The sequence below is a fragment of the Lathyrus oleraceus genome, chromosome 7 (assembly GCF_024323335.1).
Source record: "Lathyrus oleraceus cultivar Zhongwan6 chromosome 7, CAAS_Psat_ZW6_1.0, whole genome shotgun sequence".
Taxonomy (NCBI): Eukaryota; Viridiplantae; Streptophyta; class Magnoliopsida; order Fabales; family Fabaceae; genus Lathyrus; species Lathyrus oleraceus.
The window spans coordinates 8,337,937-8,362,877 of NC_066585.1; the positions used below are offsets into that span (position 1 = coordinate 8,337,937).

At 44.0% G+C, this 24,941-nt stretch overlaps 1 protein-coding gene across 1 annotated transcript; it reads right to left on the reverse strand.

Annotated features, from left to right (window-relative positions):
- Positions 1-4,568: 4,568 nt before the first annotated feature.
- Positions 4,569-15,304, reverse strand: LOC127103794 (uncharacterized). Its single transcript, XM_051041032.1, has 2 exons — positions 8,771-15,304; positions 4,569-6,440 (listed from the first exon to the last, which is right to left on the reverse strand). Exon 2 carries the CDS (start codon positions 6,393-6,395, stop codon positions 4,695-4,697), a length of 1,701 nt encoding a protein of 566 aa, XP_050896989.1. The 5' UTR covers positions 6,396-6,440; positions 8,771-15,304; the 3' UTR covers positions 4,569-4,694.
- Positions 15,305-24,941: the final 9,637 nt, after the last annotated feature.

The window sequence follows — 24,941 nt, forward strand, 5'->3', positions numbered from 1 at the left end:
CCTGGCTGCTGAGGAAACACCGTTTTCAACCTGCCGGGGATAACCATCCTGACTCGGCTAGGGGAACCATAGACCTTGGATCTGCTGGGGAGTTAGTCCTCTAATTCTGCTTGGGGATAAGCATCCCGACTCGTCTGGACCTTTTCTGCTCCATCATCTTGTATTCCCAACCGCTTCGCGCTCGACGGAGAGCGAACTCCTGGGGACTATACAGACTTTTCAATTTTCCGACTTTGAAGAGTCTTCTTGATTAATTTCCAGGATCGTCGTACGTCTCTCGTCGTCTCTTCACCGTTCCTTCAACTCGCCTGTCCCTGATTGGACTCTGCGGGGAATTTCTACAGACTTTCCAGTCTTCCGACTTTGAAGAGTCTTCTTGATTATCATTCAAGGACCGACGTACGTCTCAACGTCTCTTCGTCATTCCTTCATACATTCGTCCCTGATTGGACTCCCACGGGGATTTGTTTTTTGTCGACAGGCTTCCACATCACAACCTGCAAGTGAGTGAAAATAACTAACAGCACCTGCAAAACAGATCGTTAGATAAAACCGTGCCCCAGGCGTGTCAAGATTCCAACACTTGGGTCACCTAACCTTCCGAATAAGATTTCAAGCTTTCAATCTTATAAACATGCATTAGAAGGGACCTGTATGTCTTAAAATGCAAGATTCTTTATCAAAAATATCTGGATGTTTTTGCAATCAAAGCGGTAATGAAAAACAAAAACAGCATTATTTGACTGAATATGCATTTTATTGATTGAAAAAAAGTGTGGCTCAAATGAGCAATACAAAGGAAGCAATTCCTGAAAAGAGGTAATCGCGCACAAAAGGAAAAATCTATCCTAATGGCAATGTGAAACCCGTGATCTCATCGAGTTCCAACTCGGTTACACCCCATATGTCCTCAGACTCTCCGTGCTTTCTGCCTTTTGAACAAGACGATTCTGACTGATCCCTACCGGGTATTATCCATGATGCTTTAACCAAAGCGCAAACGATCATGCGGGACGCAGTTGTTCGTTTCAATCCCTCTTTTGCCTGGACCGCCCTTTCGGGTTTTCAGTCCACCGGGATACCCCTTTTTGCCCAAGTCGCCTTTTCAGGTTTTCGACTTGCCGGGTGTACAATTTTTTCTTTTATCCCTAATTTTTGCCCAAACCATTTCTTTCTGTTTTTTTTTTGGTTCGCCGGGATGCCCATTTTTGCCTGGACTATTTTATTCTTTTCGTCCAGCGGGTCTCTTTATACGAAGTATTTTTTAACTGCGTCCGCATTCACAGGGGATGGAAAATCTTCGCCATCCATGGTCGTTAGCAACAAGGCTCTGTCGGAGAAAACCTTCTTGACCATGCTGGGGATTCATGACTGAGTGTCCATTTGCCCCTTCGATCGTTTTGAGGAGGAAGGATCCTTTTCAGCACCATATCACCTACGTGATATACCCGAGGTCGTACCCTTCTGTCAAAAGCACGCTTCATCCTCTGCTGGTATAACTGCCCATGACAGATGGCTGCCAGCCTCTTTTCCTCAATTAGGCTCAACTCTTCGTACCGGGTCCTTACCCATTCAGCCTCTTGCAATTTCACGTCCATCAGGACTCTCAAAGATGAGATCTGAACCTCCAATGGGCAACACGACTTCCATCCCATATACCAGCTTAGAAAGGCTTTGCCCCCATAGGCGCACCGAGGTTCGATACCCAGGATACCAGTTTCCTACTCAATCACACCGTCGGTGCATTCAAACGTTATCCGGGCAACAAAAAGGAACGTGGGATCCTTTTGGTGCAACCAAAACGGCACTAACTCCTTCACATTAACCCCATCAGACATCAGAATCCGTTCGGATTCAGGGTCAGGCCCCTCCTCCGGGATCGGTTACTCTCAATCTTTCGATTAGAGTACCTCGAGATGTCCTCATCAGGAAACTCAAACTTCCTTGGTTGATAATTCTCCACGGGTTTTCAGGCGAGGTAATCAGACAATACACTCCCCTTGATTGCTTTCTGGGAGTATCACAAATCAGTCAACATTCTTTTGCACTCTCACAACCCGTCCGGTCAATACTAGATCCTCAAACCCATACTCGATCGGATCCATCTTGGAAATCCACAAAGTGGTATGGACCAGCATATACTGTCTCAGTCGGCGAGCAGCCTATGCCAAAGTACATCAAGTTTTCTCGAGCAGTGAATGTATTGTTTCACAGTCGGTAAACTTTTTGCTAAGGTAAATTGCATGCTCTTTTCGACTAGACTCGTCATGCTGACCCAATACACCTCGTAGACCCCTCGAAGACCGTCAAGTACCAGATTAACAGTCTTCCCTTCACAGGAGGCATCAGAATCGGAGGTTCCTGCAGCTTATTCTTTTATTCTTTCCATGCCCCTTGGCAATCATTATTTCACCTGACCGTTTGATCTTTTTTTTTTTTTCAACATCTTGAATATAGGTTCACACGTGGCTGTTAGACGAGATGTGAACCATGAAATGTAGTTCAATCTATCTAAGAAACCACGAACCTCTCTTTTCTTTGTTCTCGGTTCAGGCATTCCTTTTTTCTGTTTTTTTTAAGCAGGATCAACCTTGATTCCTCTCTTCCAATGAACCCCAGCAGCTTACCGGCCCGCACTCTGATAGTGCACTTACTTGGTTTCAACCTCAGTGTGAATTGTCTCAACTGGTCAAACGAATTGGCCAGATCTGCCAGATGCCCCTTTTCTGTTTGGGACTTTGCTATCATGTCATCAACATAGCATTTGATTCCACGATGAATCATATCATGAAACAAAGTCGCTCTGATACGTGGCACCGGCGTTTCGCTTCTCTAGAGGACAATCTTCTCTCCATGGTAGCTTGTGCACAACGTCATCGGCATCTGTCCCTGGCATATCTTAACACGACCAGGTGAAGGTATCCACATGCTCTTTCAACAAGGCTACCATTCTGCTCTCGACTCGCCTCTGAAGCGGCCCCAATTTTTGCTTCCTTTATGACCTCGGCGGTGCTTGGAATAACAATCTCGCATCGCTCCTCGTGCGGCTGAATCACCTTCTCCTCTTGTTTTGACAACCTGGCTAATTCCAGCAGATCACAATCTTCTTCGCCTTCTTCTTCGGCATGATAGATCGGATTGTCGAAGTCATATGAGGTGTAACCAAATTGTTGTCAATGAGATCAGGAGAATTATTTTTTGATATTGGAACGAGACAAATCAAAAGGGGAAAAATGAAAATAAACATTGCCTTTTTTATTTGTTTTTAAACTGCCAAAATAAATGAAAAACAGGGAACACCGCTTTTAATTGAAAAACATCCATTAATTTATGATGCGAAATGTTGCAAAATGAAACATGAGGTGGCCCTTACAATGAACCATTACGTGTCAGGCAACACGCAAGGCTTTCATGCAAATAAAACTGAAAAACAGAAATTATTACTCTTCCGGATGAGTGACAGTGCTGATCTTTCTAAGCCTTCCAGTTCCCTGGTACGCACGCTTTTATCCACGACTCCAGTTCACAGTCACTGTCAGTCTCTTCCCCCACCGCATAGGCGCGATCTGATTTTTCAGCGATTACACCCCCCATCACCTGACCCTGTACCGGCATGGGATCGGCATTAACATTCCATGATAGTGTAAAACTGAGGGCCTTGGAATCCACCAGGTCTTGGACAGTATGCTTAAAGGCTCTACAACCCTCAATGTTATGTCTCGACGCACCAGAATGGAATTCACACCTGGCGTTCTCATTATAGTTAGGTGGCCTCTGATCTGATCTCAATGGAGCTAACATCCTTGGCCGAACCAACCCAAGAGCCATCAACCTTTTAAACAGAACAGCATATGGCATGGGTGGCTTATCAAAATGGTGATCGACCCCCTTTCCTCTCACTTGGCTCCCAGCTCCCTGTGCTTTCTGTGGAGTTGGCTGAGGTTGCTGTCGGACTGACTGCTTACCAGCAGGGATGGTTACCGCAGCAGTGTGCTGGTAGTAACGATCCCTACCACGTCCTCTCTGGGCATGCACAGACACAGCACTTGCGCCATCCTCCTTCTTAGGCTGACCATCACCAAAGGATTTCTTCGATCCAGACGACGAAGCGTTTCCTTGTATGTTCCCCATCTTCAGCCAGTCTTCAATCCTCCCCACCTTCTCGGCAATCGCTTTCTGCCCTAAGGCGAACTCTTGCATGACATTGATCAGCTCTCCCATCTTCTCTTTCAGCTCGAGAATGTCTGTGTTAGGCGGATTCATCATTCCTGTGTCAATCAAACAGGTTAGAAACTGATACATGCAAAACAGAAGACAAGTTATTATGGTTTATGCATGAATGCAATGTCCATCCCCATGAGGAACACTTCGTCTCTTGATCCTGGCTTCATTGAGACAAATAATAATCCGGCAACAATATTCTGATATTCAGCATTTGATTTCATCATACAGATCAGAAATATATGATTCAGCAAAATACCGCCCAACCATGTGTGTGCTTATGTGAGTGCATACGGTAAAGCAAATAAAGCTTGAAGATCAATCACTGAATGAAAATACCCATCTCATAGCAAACTGCACAATAAGTGCCATAGTCATACATCAAATCAGATACAATTCTCCAGAATCCGGAAAGAAATACAAGCAAATGAATTCCGTCAACATGCCTGACGGTAATCCACAAATAAGAAAGGCTAGCCTGATGAGGGTCCCACAGATGGCCCTACATCATCAACCATCCTAGCGAACTCTGCGGCGAACCTGAGCTCGGTATTCTCCTGCTGTAATCTCCCCACCTCCTTCTGGTGAATCTTCATCTGCCTGAAGTAATGATCTCTCTCAGCAATGTAATGATCTCTCTCGACAACGATCTTTGCTTTCTCCGCTTCCCACTCTGCAGCAAGGACTCTGGCTCTGGCATCTCTCTGATCTCTCACGAGGATTTGCCTCCTCTTCTGATCTTCAACGACCTTTGAAGCTCTAGCCAATCTCTCTTTGGTGATGTCATGCTCCTTTGCTGAAGATGCCAAGGCTTGGCTGATCTTCCCATAATAGGCAGTATCCATCTCAAAGCGCTTCGCTTCTAGGGCATGTCGCTTGTCCTGATCCTCCATCTTTACTCTGATCTCCTGGTTGGCCATCTGAATTCGAGCAACACTCATTTCCAATTCAGCTTTCTCTGTAAGCAACTGATCTCTGGCCCTCTTCATCTCGAGGAATTCTTCCATACTGACTGAAGAACGCGGACCCTCAATCATAGGACACCAAGGATCACCTCCCGGAAATGGTAGAAGTGTGAGCTCTATCCTCTTCCGCAACCAATCATCAAATAGAGGAAAAGACCGGCTGTTGACCTTGCCAAACGGGACCTTGCCCTTTCTCTGAATGTTACGCCATGACCCAGACACTTGCATCAACTTGGCCTGATCGCCCTCAGCTGAGAAGTAAAAGGACTCCTGAATCTCTCGCTCGAGAGGAGGAACCTCCATGGCAAACCCCATCTGTCTCCTAAGAAGCGTCGGGTTGTAATTAATGCAACCCTGAACCCCTATGAGAGGCACATTGGGAAATCTCCCACAGCTATATATGAAATCCCGTCCAGCCATACCATTATGAGTCCAAGCAATGTCATCAGCCCGCAAACCCATCAATCTGACAGACCACTTGACCGTAGAATCAATATGAGCAAAAGCACCTCGGGAAGGAAAGTATCCCATAAACCACCGGAATAGCAACTGAGTACAGCACCGGATCAAACCCCCACGCCGCTTCTCATTCCTGTTATGAACCGAGTAGTAAACATCTCCGATCAGAGTAGGAATAGGGTTTCTCTGCATAAACAATCTGATGGCATTATGGTCCACAAAGCTCTTCTGATTAGGAAACATGATGACACCATAAATGCTCACAGCAATCAAAGCAAAAACCGTCTTCCAGTTACCCGCAGCAGCATATTCCTTGGCCTTAGCCTCCAAGAAACTGAAATGAAAACCTGGTAACTTTCCTTTCTCCTTCAAACCCTCCTTGGTCACTTCCGGACTCAAATAAAGAGCACGGGAAATCCCAAGGACATCAGGCTCTTTCCTAATAGCACATAAAGGAATCTGATCGCGGATCTGAACACCCAGAATGCTAGCATAATCCTCCATCAGAGGTCCCAAGAAATAATCTGGGAAGACAAAACATCTCAGCCCCTGGTCATAGAACTGGAGAAGAGTATGAATGGCGCTTCTGTCACTGTCAGTGAGTCTGAAAACCATCTTCAGGATACCACCGTATGCCTCTCTGAACATCCCCACATGGTCGGGTGTAATCAATGCTATCATATCTCTCAACTCATCAATCTCTGGGTTGAAGAAACTGTAGGCAACATCATCTTTCAAACCGGGCCTCATATCTGAGCAGAAAGTCTCTCAACCAGGATCTCGATCAAAATGTCCCTGCATATGGATAAACATGTGTTAGATGCAAGTAAATGCAAATGTTAATGATGCTGATGAATGAATGCAATGCATTGTTCCATCCTCCAAGTCATCTGATCATCTGTTGCTCTGAATCACAACCCTGATTTCTGAACCGATCACAACCATCTGAGGAAATATGTGACCACAAATCCAACTCAAAGGTTCCAAAATAAACGGAACTGCAAGATACATCATCATCATCATCACCAAACAACCTCTGAGCAGATAACCTGAAAACCTCTGAATCGGCCCGGGGAATCCTGAAATAAACGGATCCCCACTGATAAATAACTCGGACAGCACTTCGGCGTCTCAGAAATAAACGACCATAAATCCGACTTATAAATAGGACTCTGATCAACAGCTGAACCATTAGTCACCACCAAAGTCACCATCAGAACATGCATCTGTAAGAATCATCCTCCCCTCACAGGTAAATTCTAATCAGGTCACCCTAAGGCGGATAATAGTCTCGACAATCGGGCAGAGATACTCAATGGGTTTGCCCTTTTGGGTGTGCCATTGTAGCTCTCCTGAGATCATCTAAACCAAAGATCCGGGAATGATCGGCCACCGGAGTCAATAATCCAAAAGAGGTAACCCAACCAAAGTGGAGGGCTCCACCAAGGAAGAGCTCTCAGATGAACCTCGTCCGGCTTGTGGTATGTCACGTTGCAACAATATGCTAATAAAGCAAATGAGGAACGTGAGACCACACTAATCCTAGGTGTACACTCGGGCCTGGGTTTTAGCCCCACTCAGAACACCCACCCCAAACAGAGGAGCCACCTGCACAGAGGACGGCAACATGATAGTATGATGCATGCAAATATTTATGCAAATATATACAGGTTAGAATAATAAATGCAATAAATAAAGCAAAACAAGCAACCTAAACTATCCTAGAATGCTAGGAGAGACTCGCTTAGGGAAGATGGACCAGCACAGGTCAACATCTATGTCATCCCCAACAGAGTCGCCAGCTGTCGCATCCGCGAAAAACAACCGGCGGGCTGAAACAAAAACAACACAGAGCCGCCACTGCGCGTTATTTATCCCAAAATAGGGAAAGGAAACGCTCAGAGAAACCTGGAAAAAGCATGGTCTCGCGACCAAAGAGAAAGGGTAAGGGAGTCGGTTACGCAAGGGGAAGGTATTAGCACCCCTCACGTCCGTCGTACTCGACGGGATCCACGCTCTAAAAGAAAGAAAAGGTTGCTAAATAAACATCACACACACACACACACACACACCAAAGACAACGCAGGCGGGGTTAAGAGGAAGAGAGCTCGATAGGACATCGCGTCCTATGCCTACGTATCTCGTCTGGAACGAGAATCAGAGCTGCCGTAGTTCGGCTCACGCACGCCAAACAAGACACACACAAACACAGGCAAACTGGGAACCCGAATGCCAATTGCTGGGCTTACATCGGCTTCCGAACCAAACAAACACAATCAGGATACGGACAGCCAATCGCTGGGCTTACATCCATATCCTGACACACAAGAAGCTAACAAGCAAACACACACAAAAAAGAAAAAAAGTGCCCGGAGAGACCTCGCACGGCCTCCTGCCTACGTACCTCATCTGGTATGAGGATCAGGGCGACGTAGTTCCCCTGAAAGGGAAAGAAATTCTAACCAGATACAAAGGGAGACACACTACCAGGGAGTTGTACTCGAGCCTAGTGTTATCATGCATCATTGCCCTATGTTGTGGTTTCTACCTACTTGCACAACAGCAAGCTAATCCTATCCAGGAAGAAAGCAAGCATGTAAGCATCAATCAAAATAAAACAAACATTTCACATAGCACACACTATATCCAGTCAAGTGAGGCTCAAACAAAGGGTGGACTGCCGAGGCAAATCATCTGTACAAGGGTAGAGTTAGCTCTTAACCTTGCCATTGAGAGGCTAAGGTGAAGCTGATGAAAGGTGAGTGAAGATTAGACTTCACAGCTCTTATCCCTGATCAGGGAGAGCTTCAGACAAAGGAGCGTGGGTCCAGAATGGAGGGACCCTTCTACGCTCAAGACTCTGACACAACTGTACAAAGTACAAGATCTTGGGTTAATGTCCCAATGCATCAACACAGTGGTGTGAGCAGAGGGACGACTCAACTGAATAGCGGGGGATAGATTGCATATCCCTTGGGTTTCGCCAATTGCCTCATAGAGGTCTTCACCTGCTTGGCACAAAAGTAAACAATCACAAACATCGCCTCTTAAGGAGGACTTCAGACAGTTGCCTGGCTAAATAACAAGCCAGGTCTTCCAGACTACATGAAGTATAGAGATCCTACCTCAACTGGTTTAAAACCAAGCAACAGCAAGCAAGTTCTCAAGGAACTGTAAGCAACTAAATGTACCTGAAATCAATCAAGTATCATCAGTACTCAGACAAACCAACAGTAAATAACAAAAGTCAAACAGTCAATTTGTACAGTCAACACAAGTTAATGCACATAAGTGCAAGCCATGAGCCCAAGCTCAAGCATCAAACCTACAACACAAAACAAGTTAGTTCACACAATTCACAAGTCAACTTAATTAACTTGAATTTTCCTCCTTAAGCCTTTTGCATCCCAACCTGAAAATCCAATTCAAAAGTGAGAAACAAGACCACTAGGCCAAGCCTAGGGTCCAAAGGGGATGAAAAATCCAAAACAGCAAGTGAAAATTATCCAAAATCACATTTAAACAAATCAAAAGCAAATGCAATTGGTCCCATGCTCATATCATTCATCATTATCATTTCATGCATAATTTAGCATCAAACATGCAATTTGCAACTTCAAAAGACCAAACAGAACTATCTCAATCAAAAGCATACCAAAACCATTCAATTAATTCCACAAAAATTCACACCTAAACAGGACACATTCAATGGATAGCATGTCAAATTTCAGCTCAATTGGACAAAAGGAAGTAGGGCAATGAAAATCAAGAAGTTCAGACAATTTCAAACAAGCCAACACATGGTATCCAAACAAACATCAACTTCCAAAAATCACAAAACAGTGTCACAACAAGATAAATGAATGGGATCAAAACCACAATGACCTGTAATGTGTCTACAATCCACATGTCAAATTTCACACTCATCCAATACACTATGAGAATTTCACAAACAAAATACAATCATGTGTCACACAATGTCACAAAATGGTTCAACAGAAGAGAAAATCACAATCAATTAGAAAAAGCCATCAAAAATTCCAGAAAAAATCTCATGTGATCTCAACATACATATGTTCAATCATGCAAAAAATTGGCTCAATCCAAGGTCCCTAAGCATCTCAAATAAAATCATGAAGTTGACCTAGCTTGGTGTGACACAAATTGTCACACCTCAATTCAAAAATTCATATCTCCTTCACCAAGTATCCAAAAATCATAAACTCTACATGAAAATCACCATCAAGATGTCCAGAACAAGCACAAAAAATTTCATCCATTTATTTGAAGGCATCATCATTTCATGAGAGATATGGCATGATATACACAAATGTGACACATACACTCAATCCCTAAACCAATTAATTTTCTACACGTGCAAAAAAATCATAAAAATCATGATAAAGTTCTACACATTACAATAAGAACAATGCAAAAAATCTCACCAAAATTGGACAAGAAATGAATGAGATATGATTTTTACAAGATCATGTAATCAAATGAAAATGAATTGCAAAAAAGAAATGAAATAATAAAACAAATTAAATCTGAAATGGCAAAACTGTAATTCTTAGGGACCAGACCAAAACGCGGTCGCTTCATTAAACTGGTTGGCGCTCGCTGATTGGACAGGGAATGGCGGGAAACACAATTCAAACGCAGGCAATGGCAAAACAAGATCAAACGCGTTCTTATCACGTTCTTCACCAAGACAAGTTTAGAAAATTCCAGAACATGAAGAACATCAAATCGTAACCAAAACGCACAAACCATATATCACTAGAACCGTCTCAACATGTACATCATGAATATGTAAACGGTTTAACCTAACTCTAAGCATAGCGACGGGATCGAGCGATTTAAGAAATGAACACCAAGCTTCAAATCGCGATTTCTCTCACCTCACTCAACCAAATCAAAAACTATGCATATCATGTTCATCTACATTGAATGATCTTTAAAACGCATATCATGATTTGAGCAAAGGCGAAATTCGAAAAATCACCTTGTGTTAATGGCAGTGCTCGATTTGGATGCTTCAAGGTGTAATTCGCCAAAACAGATGGATATTGATGTATAGGAAGATGATTGGAAAGGCCAACCTAGCTCAGAGATGCTTCATGTGCAAGAATCATCATGTTGCCATTGTAGTGCAAGCTTGCAACAGTCCATGATCTTGATGCTATTGCCACGAATTTGCCAAAACAGATGTATATCAAGGCTTGTGGAGAGTGAATCAAGAAGAATCATGCAAATTGATGCAGATTTGGTGAAGAATTAATGAAAAATGTTGATGAAGTTCTTGGAGAATTTGAGAGAAAATGGAGGGAAAAGTGGTTACAGATCTTGGAGAATGTGAAGTGGTTAGCATTTTCTGTTATGATTAGTGATATATACCATCTCCTAATCCATTTCCTTAATCACAATTAACAAAACCAAGTGATTAGTGTTAATTGCATTTTCAATGAAAGTCCAAAAATGACCTTCTCCAATTATGCACCATGACAGCTCATGACAGTTCACACAAGCCACATTTTGCATTTGGAGTGTGTTGGCATTGGTCTCATGTCCAAATTCCAAGTATTTCTCAGAATCACATGTTCACACCAAAAATGCACTTAAATCCACTTGAAATTTGACTTTTTGCTATGAGTATTTTTGATGAATTTGGACCATACACCATGAAAGTACATGTGAAATGGGGTTTGCTCACAAAAAGATCACCCAAATTGGACATTCCATGTGAAAGTTATGCCACTTTGATTATAGGCCTTTTTGGAAAATGAATGGACCATAACTTGTCAACCATACATGAGAATTTCAAGTTCTTGGACTTTTTGGAAAGGTGAGAGCAAGATATACAACTTTCATGTTGGACAAATTTTCATTTGAAGCTTTTTTGGACATGTAATTTTGTGGTGAAAAACTTTCCATTTTTGGAAACTTCCATTACAAGTCACTTTCCATTTTTGGCAACTTTTCTCCTGATTTTATTTTCTTCATTCTTGATGTTTGACATGTCAAATGAAACCTGTTTCAACATGAATGAAGTGTATCCAACTCTCTCCCACCTCCAAATCCATAAAATCAAGCACAGTTGACCACAGTTGACTTTTTCAATTGATAGATGAATTTGGCAATGCACTGATCAAGTTGAGCCCCAATCTTCTGATGAAATGGCTCAAGGATGAAACCCTAGCCTCAATAAGCTCAATATAATCATGAAATGATCCCCATATCCATTGTAGACCTCATCTCCTTGCCATGCCCTGATTGGCCCAATGTAACTGATTAGGGTTGACTAGTGGTCAAAACCCTAATCTCAAGGAATATGATCAATCTCTTGAACCTCTTGGATAATATCAAGACCATGATGATGATGATGTATCATTGCAACCAATATGAAGACCAATCCCCTTGAGAATCAAGAAACCCTAATTTGAATCACCACCCTCAGATGATTAGTGATCCAGTCTATTCAATGAAACCCTAGCTTGCATCATGACCTCTTCATCTTCTGATCAAGACTCATGAGGATGACTTGCACAATGTAACCACATGATATGCAATATGCAATGCCTAATGACCTACAAATGATATGCAATATGTTAAGCTAGTCCCAAGAGAGGAGGGCAAATTTTGAGGTGTTACAATAACCCCTGGAGGTTCATTCCGATTACCTGTACTGACTCACTTTTCTTTGATGGCATTAGCTTGGAAGGATCTCAGGGTTTCCCATTCCTCTAATTGCTGTTACTTCGGATCTTTATCCGCGTGGTACTTTTACATTTTTCTCGCATTTTACTGCTTTCCTAGCTGGAAGACCTCGATAGGAGGCAACGTTTGAGCCCCTTGGTGGCATTTTACTTTGAGATACATGTTTTGTGTTTTGTATTCATATCCCTGCAGGTAGCGCGGTTCCTTCGTCAAGGACTGCCCTTTTTCCCTCGAGCATCCCAAACCCTAAAACCCAAAGCAACACGCTAACTCCCTCTACTACAGGCGAGTAAGTCTCCAAAGGTCGAGCATCCGGTAGATTGCGTAGTAACGTTGTTCGCCCAAAACCCAATCCATAACCCCGTAGTTAGCCGAACTACGTGTTGCTCTGATTCTCAGGCCAGATGAGATACGTAGGCATAAGACGCGATGTCTTAGCGAGCACACATCCCCCAACCCATAGGTTAGCCGAGCTACGAAGACTCTGATTCTCATATTCAGATGAGATACGTATGCAGTGGGTGCAACATCCGCGCGAGTCCTTTTTCTTTAACCCTTTTTTAGTAAATAGTACATTAGATAAACCCATACCCTTTAGACAAGAACTACATAAGTGGATCCCGTAGAGTACTACGGATGCGTAGGGGTGCTAATACCTTCCCTTCGCATAACCGACTCCCGAACCCAAGATTTGGTTGCGAGACCCCGTCTTGTCCTTTCCTTTTTCAGGTTTACTTCGAGCGTTTCCTTTCCCTCCTTTGGGATGAATAACGCACGGTGGCGACTCTTCTGTCTTTTTCTTTCGCCGGTTGTTTTTTTTTTCGCACTGTATTTTTCAGGTTGCGACAGCTGGCGACTCTGCTGGGGACCCGGTTTCCCTAAGCGAGTCCCTCCTAGCTTTTGTAGTTTGTTTATTGGGTGTTCATGCTTTTGTACGGTTATTTATTTACCTGCTTTACCTTATTGCATTGTGTACATATCATTGCTTTATCTGTTGGCTGGCTATGGCTGCTTGGTGATCTTTGTGAGATGAGTTCTATACCCGAACTCGAGTGCACTTAGGATAGGAGAATGGCATAGTCCTGTCGACTTGTGTGGAGTTATTCCTTAGCGAGTTGACTTGCAAGCCCATTCACTTGGTGGAGGTCATGTTGAGATCAATAATGTCACATAAGTAAGTTGTGGTTAGACATTACTTGTTCCAATATAGACCTTAGAAGCCGAGGACCTTAGTTTACCAAACCCATCTTGGCCTATTCGTAGGACGTAGTGCGAAAGTCGTTCAAGTGTAAGATTTGATACGATTGTTACGCGATACTACACTCATAAGAGTCTCTCTTGAGAATATTGTTGGAATACGAGTAGTCGTTCCTCTGATAATATCCGAAAGATGGGATTATGACTATGGGAACCTTTTGTAGAACATGTTTGGCAGGTTTAAACCTTAGTACACTCCTTTTGGGTGGTTCTTAACCTAAACTCCATGCTCGTGACTTGCAACAAACCCTTGATTCATGGTTAATCCGATCAGGTATCCTTAATATCAATAGAACTCGGGTGTTGATAAGATGTAAACCATAATCCACCAAAATGGGTGGTTGATATTAAGGATAACATGATCCATCCCATGACCTTTGTTTGGTGTGCTCTTAATTTCTCTCCAGACAGTGCAACCTGACAAATGTTCAAGCAGATACATCAATTCTGATTGACAGGCCTTTGCATTGCATAACATCATCTGCATATTTGCATCCAACATCTCATGCTTATTCATTTGCAGGGTATTCCCTTTCAAAACGGGGGTGCCTTAAAACTGAACAAGCAGTGCATCGCATACCATGCATATTAACCCTTGTCTGTTTTGCAGGTGTCACCGCAGTGTCTAATGTTTGTTCCCTGTATCAGGCAGTTATTGGTCCCAAGCGAGTCCACAGGTACCCGACAAAGGAAAATCGTCCACAACTAGCGATGGACCAAGTACAGAAAGAGCTGGCTGATATGCGTGAAAGGATGGATCAGTTAATGACATTGATGACTGGTATGGCAGCAGGCCAAGAAAAGCTGAGGGAATTGGTTGAGCAACCGAGGCCCAATCCAGATTTGGAGATACCAAATGCTGAGGGAAACCCTGGTAACCCTGGGAACGGTGATAACCCTGTGAACACTGGTAACGCGGGTAACACAAATGCTGATGGAAACCCGGGTAATGTTGGCAACACAGGGAATGTTGGAAATGGTATTGGCGGAAGGTACAATGTGAATCAAGGAATTCGGATTAACGGGCACCCCGTTACTGAAGATTATCAGTGTGATCAATTTTCTTTGCACGACGAGGCCCTCGAGACCACTTGCCGTATGGATGAGCTTGCTGAGAAGCTCAAATCTTTGGAGTCTCAAAATTCCTTAGGCTTTGATGTCACAAATCTTGGTCTGGTTCAGGGAGTAAGGATTCCTCACAAGTTTAAACCCCCTACTTTTGAGAAATACAACGAGGCTTCTTGCCCATGCACTCATCTCCAATCTTATCTGGGAAGGTTGGGAGCTCACACAGAAGATGAAAAGTTGTGGATGTACTATTTTGAAGACAGCCTAACTGGAGCTTCTCGTGAATGGTATTCTCATTTGTCTCGTACTACCATCAAGAGCTGGAAAGACTTGGCAGAGGCTTTTATCAAGCAATATCAATACAACTTGGACATGGCTCCAAATCGGACCTTGTTGCAAGGTATGTCTCAGACTGCCAAGGAAACCTTTAGAGAGTATGCTCAGCGTTGGAGACAGATTGTTGCGTCCGTCCAACCCCCTATGTCTGAAAGGGAGATGGCGGACATGTTCATGAACACTCTTCAAGGCAATTATATTGAGAGATTGGCTGCTTGCCCGTCAATCAGCTTTGCAGAGATAGTAATTGCTGGAGAAAGAATCGAGAGTCTGTTGAAGATGGGCCGAATTCAAGACAATAGTGCTTCCAACTCATCAGGTCCCAAGAGCCCGTTTTCTGGTAACGGTCAGCGAAGAAAAGAAGGCGAGGCAAGCGTTGTGTATGCCGACAGAGGCAGGAGTAAAGGACGCCCTAATTATTATCAAGATCAAGTGGCCGCAGTCACTATTCCAACACCTGTTCCTCAACCGCAATGTCATCCGCAACAACAACCCAGGTACAACAATCAACAACAAGGAGGTAATCCGGGTCAGCAGAGACACTATCAACAACGTCCAAGGCAGACGGACCGGGTCATCGAGCCAATCCCAATGCCTTATTCAGTATTACTTCCCAGGCTGATTGACATGAATTTGGTTACGTTGAGAACTCTGGCCCCACCAATCGAGCCCAATAATTTGCCCAGAGGTTATGATGTCAACGCCAGATGTGCTTTTCACTCCAACGCACCTGGCCATACTACAGATAATTGCAAGGCTCTCCAGTTAAAGGTACAAGATTTGAGAGATGCCCAGGCTATCAATTTTGCTCCGGTGCCTAATGTTATCCAGAACCCGATGCTGGCTCACGGCGGGCAGGGGATTAATGCTGTCGAAGTGGTTGAAGCTGGTAATGCCCAAGGCTGGGGCAAATTTGTGGAGCCAGTCATCAAAGAAGACAAGTTTGGATTGGGGTATGCTCCGGGATCTCAGAAGAATGAAGTCGGTACTCTCTCCAGCGGGGGTTTGGTTTCTCCCCACATCGTCAATGCTGCAGATGAAGACAAGGCTGACAGCGACTGTGACTTAGATAGCTGGATTCGCCCGTGTGTCCCGGGAGAAAAGCTCGACAATTGGTCGTCTGAAAAAACCGTCCGGGTTACTCTACTGAAAGAGTGATTTTTATTGTTTTCCTTTATTACATGCATAATAAAGTCTTACACTTTTCCCAAGGTGTAACGGCTCATTTGTAGGGCCATCCATTTAGTTACGTTTCGCAATTATTTTTATCATCAATAAAGGACGACTTTTGCAAACAACTTTGTGTTCTCTTTCTTTCAGTTTTTTTTACTTTTTACCAAAAAATGGCAATGTTTCTTTTTTCGTTTTTCCTTTCTTTCAAAAAAAAAATCTCTCATTCTAAGGTAAAGCATGATCCTCCATCATGCAGAGCCGACCACCCGGATCTCACTGCTAACGACATTGCTATGGCCAAGTATGACTTCGACAATCCTATCTATCAAGCCGAAGAAGGGGCTGAGGAAGATTGTGAATTGCCTGAAGGGTTAGCCAGATTGTTGAAACAGGAGGATCGAGCTATTACATTTTATCAGGAGGTGGTTGAGACCATCAACGTTGGTACCAATTGTAACACCTCAAAATTTGCCCTCCTCTCGTGGGACTAGCTTTGCATTTTTGCATATCATTTGTAGGTCATTAGGCATTGCATATTTGCATAACATGTGGCTACATTGAGCAAGTCATCCTCCTAGGTCTTGATCAGAAGATAAAGAGGTTAAGATGCAAGCTGAGGGTTGTATGAATGGATCACTAACCATCTGAGGGTTTGTGCTTCAAATTAGGGTTTCTTGATTCTCAAGGGGGTTGAACTTGATCTTGGGTGAAATGGTACATCATCATCATGGTCTTGATATCATCCAAGAGATTGATCAGATACCTTGAGATTAGGGTTTTGACCTCTGGTCAACCCTAATCATCTGCATTGGGCCAATCAGGGCTTGGCAAGGAGAAGGGGTCTACAATGGATATGGGGATCATCATGTGATTATATTGAGCTTATGGAAGCTAGGGTTTCATCATTGAGCCATTTCATCAGAAGTTGGAGGCTCAATTTGATCAGTGCACAGCCAATTCATCTATCAGTCAGAAAAGTCAATTATTGTCAACTGTGCTTGAATTGATGGATTTGGAGGTGGGAGAGGGTTAGATACACTTCATTCATGTCTAGACAAGTTTCATTTGACATTCCAAACATCAAGAATGAAGAAAATAAAGTCAGATGGAAACTTTCCAAAAATAACAGGTGACCTGTAATTGGAAACTGCCAAAAATGGAAAGTTTTCACCTCAAAATTACATGTCCAAAAATGCTTCAAATGAAATTTTGTCCAACATGAAAGTTGTAGATCTTGCTCTCACCTTTCCAAAAAGTCCAAGAACACTCATTTCTCATGTGTGGTTGGCAAGTTATGATCAAATCATTTTCAGAAAATGTTGAAATTCAAAGTGGCATAACTTTTGAATGGAATGGCCAAATTGGGTGATCTTTCTTTGAGCAAACCACATTTGATGTGTACTTTCATGATTCATTATCACATTTCATCAAAAACCTTCACATAAAAAGGTCATTTTTCAAGTGAACCATTTGAAAATTGGTGGGAAAAAAGGTGATTTTGTGAAATACATGGCTTTTGCATACCAAACCAATTTCAACACTTTCCAAATGACAAATATGACTTGTTTGCACTGGTTTTCTACTGTTACATTGGATGCATCTAGAAAAGGACATTTTGGCCATTTGACATAAATTTCATTTTTGCTAATTTCATTTGGATTTTGTTAATTGTGATTAGCACTTGGATTAGCATGTGGTATAAAACATTAATCATAACAGAAAATGCATAATCACAAATCACAATTTCAGATCTAACAAACTTTTCACCAAAATTCTCTCAATTTTCTCAAAACTTTTTCACACTTTTTCATCATTTTTCATCACGATTCATCATCCATCGCGTGCATGCTTGCTTGATCCATCTTCTGCAGGACCTTGTGAAGATCTGTTTCAACAAAATCGTGGCCAAACATTGAAGAATTGGAACTGTCATCATCGAGTTCATCCATGGCTTCTTGATCATTTTCAAAGCTGGTGCATAATTGAGCTGAGACATCCATTCCAATCAACTTATACATCATTAAACTGCATATGTTTCATACTTTTGGACCTGGAAGCTCACGATTCAACAACTGTCATCATCAAGAGGTACCATAGTCGCTTTAGTTCTTTGAGAACTTGCTGTGCTGCTGCTTGGTTGTATAAACCAATTGAGGTAGACTCTCTTGTCTCCATGTAGTCTGGAAGACCTGGCTTGTTATTTAGCTAGGCAACTGTCTGAAGTCCTCCTTAAGAGGCGATGTTTGTGATTGTTTAACTTTGTCCCCAAGCAGGAAAAGACCTTGATTAAGGCAATTGGCAGAACCCAAGGGATGTGCAATCCATCCCCTGCTATTCTTGTTGAGTCGTCCCTCTGCTCACACCACTGTGTTGATGCATTGGGACATTAACCCAAGATCAGTTGAGTCAGAGTCTTGAGTGTAGAAGGGTTCCCACTTTCTGAACCCACGCTCCTTTGTCTGAAGCTCTCCCTGGCCAGGGATAAGAGCTGTGAAGTCTCATCTTCACTCACCTTTCATCTGCTTCACCCTGACTCTCAATGTCAGGGTTAAGAGCGAACACTACCCTGTACAGTTGGCTTGCTCTTGCAGCCTCACCCTTGTTTGAGCCTCACTTGACTGGATATAGTGTGTGCTACTTGTGAATGTTTGTTTTATTTTGATTGAGCATGTGTGTTTTGCTTTGCTTGGTTAGGATTAGCTTGCAGCCTAGGCAAGTTAGGATAGAAACCATAACATAGGGCAATGATGCATGATAACATCTAGGCTCGAGTACAACTCCCTAGTAGTGTGTCTCCCTTTGTATCTGGTTAGAATTTCTTTCCCGTTCAGGGGAACTACGTCGCCCTGATCCTCATACCAGATGAGGTACGTAGGCAGGAGACCGTGCAAGGTCTCTCCGGGCACTTTTTTTTTCTTTTTGTGCGTGTTTGCTTGTTCCCTTTTGTGTGTCAGGATATGGATGTAAGCCCAGCGATTGGCTGTCCGTATCCTGAGTGTGTTTGTTTGGTTTGGAAGCCGATGTAAGTCCAGCGATTGGCGTTCGGGTTCCAGGTTTGCCTGTGTTTGTGTGTGTCTTGTTCGGCGTGCGTGAGCCGAACTACGGCAGCTCTGATTCTCGTTCCAGACGAGATACGTAGGCATAGGATGCGATGTCCTAGCGAGCCCTCTCCTCTTTTCCCCCACCTGTGTTGTCTTCGGTGTGTGTGTGATGTTTGTTTAGCAACCTTTTTCTATCTTTAGAGCGTGGATCCCGTCGAGTACGACGGATGCGTAGGGGTGCTAATACCTTCCCTTCGCATAACCGACTCCCGTACCCTTTCTCTTTGGTCGCGAGACCATGCTTTTTCCAGGTTTACTCTGAGCATTTCCTTTCCCTCTTTTGGGATAAATAACGCACGGTGGCGGCTCTGTGTTGTTTTGTTTCAGCCCGCCGGTTGTTTTTCGCGGATGCGACAGTTGGCGACTCTGCTGGGGACACAAGATGTTGACCTGTGCTGGTCCATCTTCCCTAAGCGAGTCTCTCCTAGCGTTCTAGGATAGTTTAGGTTGCTTGTGTCGCTTTATTTATTGCATTGATTATTATGTTGTGTATATATTTGCATAAATGTTTGCATGCATCATACTATCATGTTGCCGTCCTCTGTGCAGGTGGTTCCTCTGTTTTGGGGTGGGTGTTCTGAGTGGGGCTAAAACCCAGGCCCGAGTATACACCTAGGATTAGTGTGGTCTCACGTTCCTCACATGCCGGTTGGGCATGCTGTTGTGACGTGACATACCACAAGCCGGACGAGGTTCATCTGAGAGTGGTCTTCCTCAGTGGGGTTTTCCACTTTGGTTGGGTTACCTCTTTTGGGCTATTGACTTCGGTGACCGATCTTTCCCGGATCTTTGGTTTAGACGATCTTAAGGGAGCTACAATGGCACACCCGAAAGGGCAAACCCATTGAGTATCTCTGCCCGATTGTCGAGACTATTGTCCGCCTTAGGATGACCTGATTAGAATTTACCTGTGAGGGGAGGGTGATTCTTACAGATGCGTGTTCTGATGGTGACTTTGATGGTGACTATTGGTTCCGCGGATCAGAGTCCTATTTTTAAGTCGGATTTATGGGCCTTTGTTTCGGAGACGCCGAAGTGTTGTCCGTGTTATTTATCAGTGGGGATCCGTTTATTTCAGGATTCCCCGGGCCGATTCAGAGGATTGTGGGTATCTGTTCAGAGATTGTTTGATGATGATGGTGATGTATCTTCCGTTTATTTCGGAACCCTTGAGTTGGATTTATGGTTACATATTCCCGCAGATGGTTGTGATCAGTTCAGAGATCAGGGCTGTGACTCAGTGCAACAAATGTTCAGATGACTTGGAGGATGGCAATGCATTGCATTCATTCATCAGCATCATCACATTCTGCATTTATCTGCATCTAACACATGTTTATCCATATGCAGGGACATTTTTGATCGAGATCCTGGTTGAGAGACTTCTTGCTCAGACATGAGGAGGCCCGGTTTAAAGGACGATGTTGCCTATAGCTTCTTTGACCCAGAGATCAGTGTGCTGAAGGATATGATAGCTTTGATTACACCCGACCATGTGGGGATGTTTCGTGAGGCATATGGGGGTATTCTGAAGATGGTTTTCCGACTCACTGATAGAGATAGGAGCGCCATTCATACTCTTCTCCAATTCTATGATCCTAGTTTGAGGTGCTTCGTCTTTCCAGATTACTTACTCGGGCCTTTGATGGAGGACTATGCTGATATTTTGGGCATTCAGATCAGAAATCAGGTTCCTTTCTATGCTACTAAGGAAGAGCCTGATATTGGTGGGATTTCCCGTGCTCTTTATTTGAGTCCGGAGATGGTTAAGGGGAGTCTGAAAGAGAAGGGGAAGTTGCCTGGTTTTCATCTAAGTTTCCTAGAAGCTAAGGCCAAGGAGAATGCCGAGTTGGGTAATTGGAACACAGTCTGTGCTTTGATTGCTGCGGGCATTTATGGGATCATCCTGTTTCCTAATCAGAAGGGCTTTGTGGACATTTATGCCATCCGCTTGTTTGTTCAGAGGAATCCTATCCCTACTTTGATTGAAGATGTCTATTACTCGGTCCATAACAGGAACGAGAAGCGGCGTGGGGGATTGATTCGATGTTGCACTCAGTTGCTATACAAGTGGTTTATGGGATATTTGCCTACCAGGGGTGCTTTTATTCTTCTTGGCCAAAATGTCAATTGGGCGACCAAGCTGATGGGTTTGAGGGCCAAAGACATAGCTTGGACTCACAGTAGTGGGGTTGGACAAGACTTCATCTGCAGTTGTGGGGGTTTTCCCAATGTGCCACTTATAGGAGTTCAGGGTTGCATTAATTATAACCCGACACTTCTTAAGAGACAAATGGGATTCGCTATGGAGCTTCCTCCGTTCAAGAGTGAGGTTCATGAAACTTTGTACTTCCCGGTTGAGGGCAATCAGGCCAGGTTGAAGCAGGTATCTGATGCATGGCGCAGCATTCAAAGGAAAGGCAAGTTTTCTTGGGGTAGAGCCAATAACAGATCTTTTCCTCCGTTCGATGACTGGCTCAGTAAGAGAGTGGAGCTTACTTGTCTACCGTTTCCTATGGTTGATCCTTGGTATCCGTTGATTGAGGAGTCTCCTTCTTCTGTTAGTATGGAAGAGTTCCTGGAGATGAAGCGAGAGAGAGAGATCAGTTGCTTGCGGAGAAAACGAAATTGGAGATGAGTGTCGCTCGGGTTCAGATGGCTAATCAGGAGATCAGAGTGAAGATGGAAGATCAGGACAAGCGACATGCCTTGGAAACAAAGCGCTTTGAGATGGATACTGCCTACTATGGGAAGGTCAATCAGGCTTTGGCATCTTCAACAAAGGAGCACGACATCACCAAAGAGAGATTGGCTAGAGCTTCAAAGGTCATTGAAGATCAAAAGAGGAGGCAAATTCTCGTAAGGGATCAGAGGGATGACAGAGCCAGAGTCCTCGCTGCAGAGTGGGAAGTGGAGAAAGCAAAGATCATCGCCGAGAGAGATCATTACATTGCTGAGAGAGATCATTACTTCAGGCAGATGAAGATTCACCAGAAAGAGGTGGGGAGATTACAGCAGGAGAACACCGAGCTCAGGTTCGCCGCAGAGTTCGCGAAGATGGTTGATGAGATAGGGCCGTCTGGGGGACCCTCATCGGGCTAGCTTTATTATTTGTATGGATTACCGTCAGGCTTGTTGACGGAATTCATTTTGCTTGTATTTCTTTCCCGATTCTGGAAGATTGTATTGGATTTATATCTGATTTGATGTATGACTATGGCACTTATTGTGCATTTTGCTATGTGATGGTTATTTTCATTCAGTGATTGATCTTCAAGCTTTATTTGCTTTCCCGTATGCACTCACACAGCACACACATGGTTGGGTGGTACTTTGCTAAATCATATATCTCTGATCTATATGATGAAATCGAATGACGAATATCAGAATATTGCTGCCGGATTATTGTTTGTCTCGATGAAACCAGGATCGAGAGACAAAGTGTTCCTCATGTGGATAAACACCGCATTCATGCATGATCATAATAACTTGTGTTTTATTTTGCAGGTATCAGTTCTAACGTGTTTGATTGTTTCAAGAATCATTGCTCGTGCTCGTAGAGTTGTACCTTTGCACTCGACCCGTCCTCATAGATACTTTACTCGACGCAATACTCCCAGACTAATGGATCTCCCGAACACAGATATTCTCGAGTTGAAAGACAAGATGAACGAGCTGATCAACATCATGGAAGGTTTTGCAGTTGGTCAGAAAGCTCTAGCTGACAAAGTCGAGAAGCTCGAGCGGGCTTCAGCGGCAAATAGTGGTGTGAACCTGGATGGTGTCTCCAACCAGGGGCTGGGTGGTTCTCGAGATGGTGGCAAGAGAACAACAGTGGGTATATTGAATAATGCTGGAGGTTTTGGTGTTGCGGGTGGTCAACCTGGTCAGAACATGAAGGACAGTCTGTTCCCGCCTTTCTTCGGGGTGGATAACGACAGAGAGGAAGACCGAGAGGCAGATCGGTTCTCTATGCACAATGAGCCGTTCGGTCAATACGGTGCCCCACCACAGAACAAAGAGATTCAGCTGCTGGCTGAAAAGATCAGAGCTTTGGAGAGTTATGCTACTCCTGGGGTGGTCAATATGTCAAACATGGGGCTAGTGGAGGGGATTGTGATCCCGCAGAAATTTAAAGCGCCCATATTTGATAGATACAATGGGAGTTCCTGCCCTGAGACTCATTTGCAAGCATTTGTCCGCAAGATCTCTGCGTACACCATGGACCAAAAGCTGCAGATGTACTTCTTCCAGGACAGCCTGTCCGGAGGCTCCCTGGAGTGGTACACCAAGCTCAAGTCCTCAGATATCAAGAACTGGCAGGATCTGGGGGACGCATTCTTTAAACAGTATCAGTTCAATGCTGATATGGCTCCAAGTCGTACCCAGCTGCAGGGTATGTCTCAGAAGAATAACGAAGGGTTTAAAGAGTATGCTCAGAGATGGAGGGAATTGGCTGCCAGAGTGCAACCTCCTTTAGTGGACAAAGAGATGTCTGATCTCTTCATGGGCACATTGCAAGGGGCGTTCGCCGAGAGAATGGTTGGTTGTCCGGTGACCAACTTTTCAGACATAGTGGTGGCTGGAGAGAGGATTGAGAGCTGGTTGAAGCTTGGAAAGATACAAGGTACTGCTTCATCTTCAGGATCGAAGAAGCCCTTCGGTAACGGCCAGAGGAAAAAAGAGGGTGATACCAGTGCGGTGTATGCACAGAGAGGACCCAGTAGGGATCGTTACTTCCAGCACACTGCTGCAGTAACTATTCCTGCTGACAATCAACCTGCACAGCAGCAGCAACAACAACCTCAACAACAAAGACAACTATTTCAACAGAGGCCTCAGAGGGCTGGTTACCAGGTGCGGGGGAGGATGAATGATAGGCAGTTCGACAGGCCACCTGTGACTTACTCTTTCTTGTTGAAGAAATTGCAAGATCTGGGGTTGGTACAGTTGAGGACTCTGGCACCTTTGAGACCTGATCAGAGGCCAGCCAATTATGATGAGAATGTTAAATGTGAATTCCATTCGGGTGCTCCCGGACATAACGTAGAGAACTGCAAAGCTTTTAAGCACGTAGTTCAAGACCTGGTGGATTCGAAAGCAATCAACTTTGCACCTTCTCCGAACGTCAATGCTAATCCCATGCCCGCGTATGGTCAAAGGGGGGTGAATGCTATCTCTGAGGAGGGCCTGATAGGTTTGTTGTCTGTTGATCAACTGAAGACTCCGTTGGCTGAGGTTAAACGACAATTGTTGTTGAATGGGGTTCATCCGAGCTATGGTGTTGATTGTGCTGTGTGCCCTATTTCTGTCAATGGGTGTGAATTATTGAGAGAGGCTGTTCAGGGTTTGATGGACATTGGAAGTATTCTGATTGAGAAGGTTGATATGGGAAAAGATGAGGTCTCCACCATAACAATTTATTTTGACCCGGTGGATTTGTCAAATCTAGCTGAGGCAGCTCCAGTTACCATCACGGTACCTGGACCAATTCCGTATGACAAAGATGATGCCGTGCCATGGCATTATGGTGGAGAGGTATACTGTAATGGTGAGAAAGTAGAAGACCAGACTGCTAGTGAAACCACCGTTTCAAAGGTGGATAATGCCGGTACCAGTGGTTTCACTCGCAGTGGAAGACTGT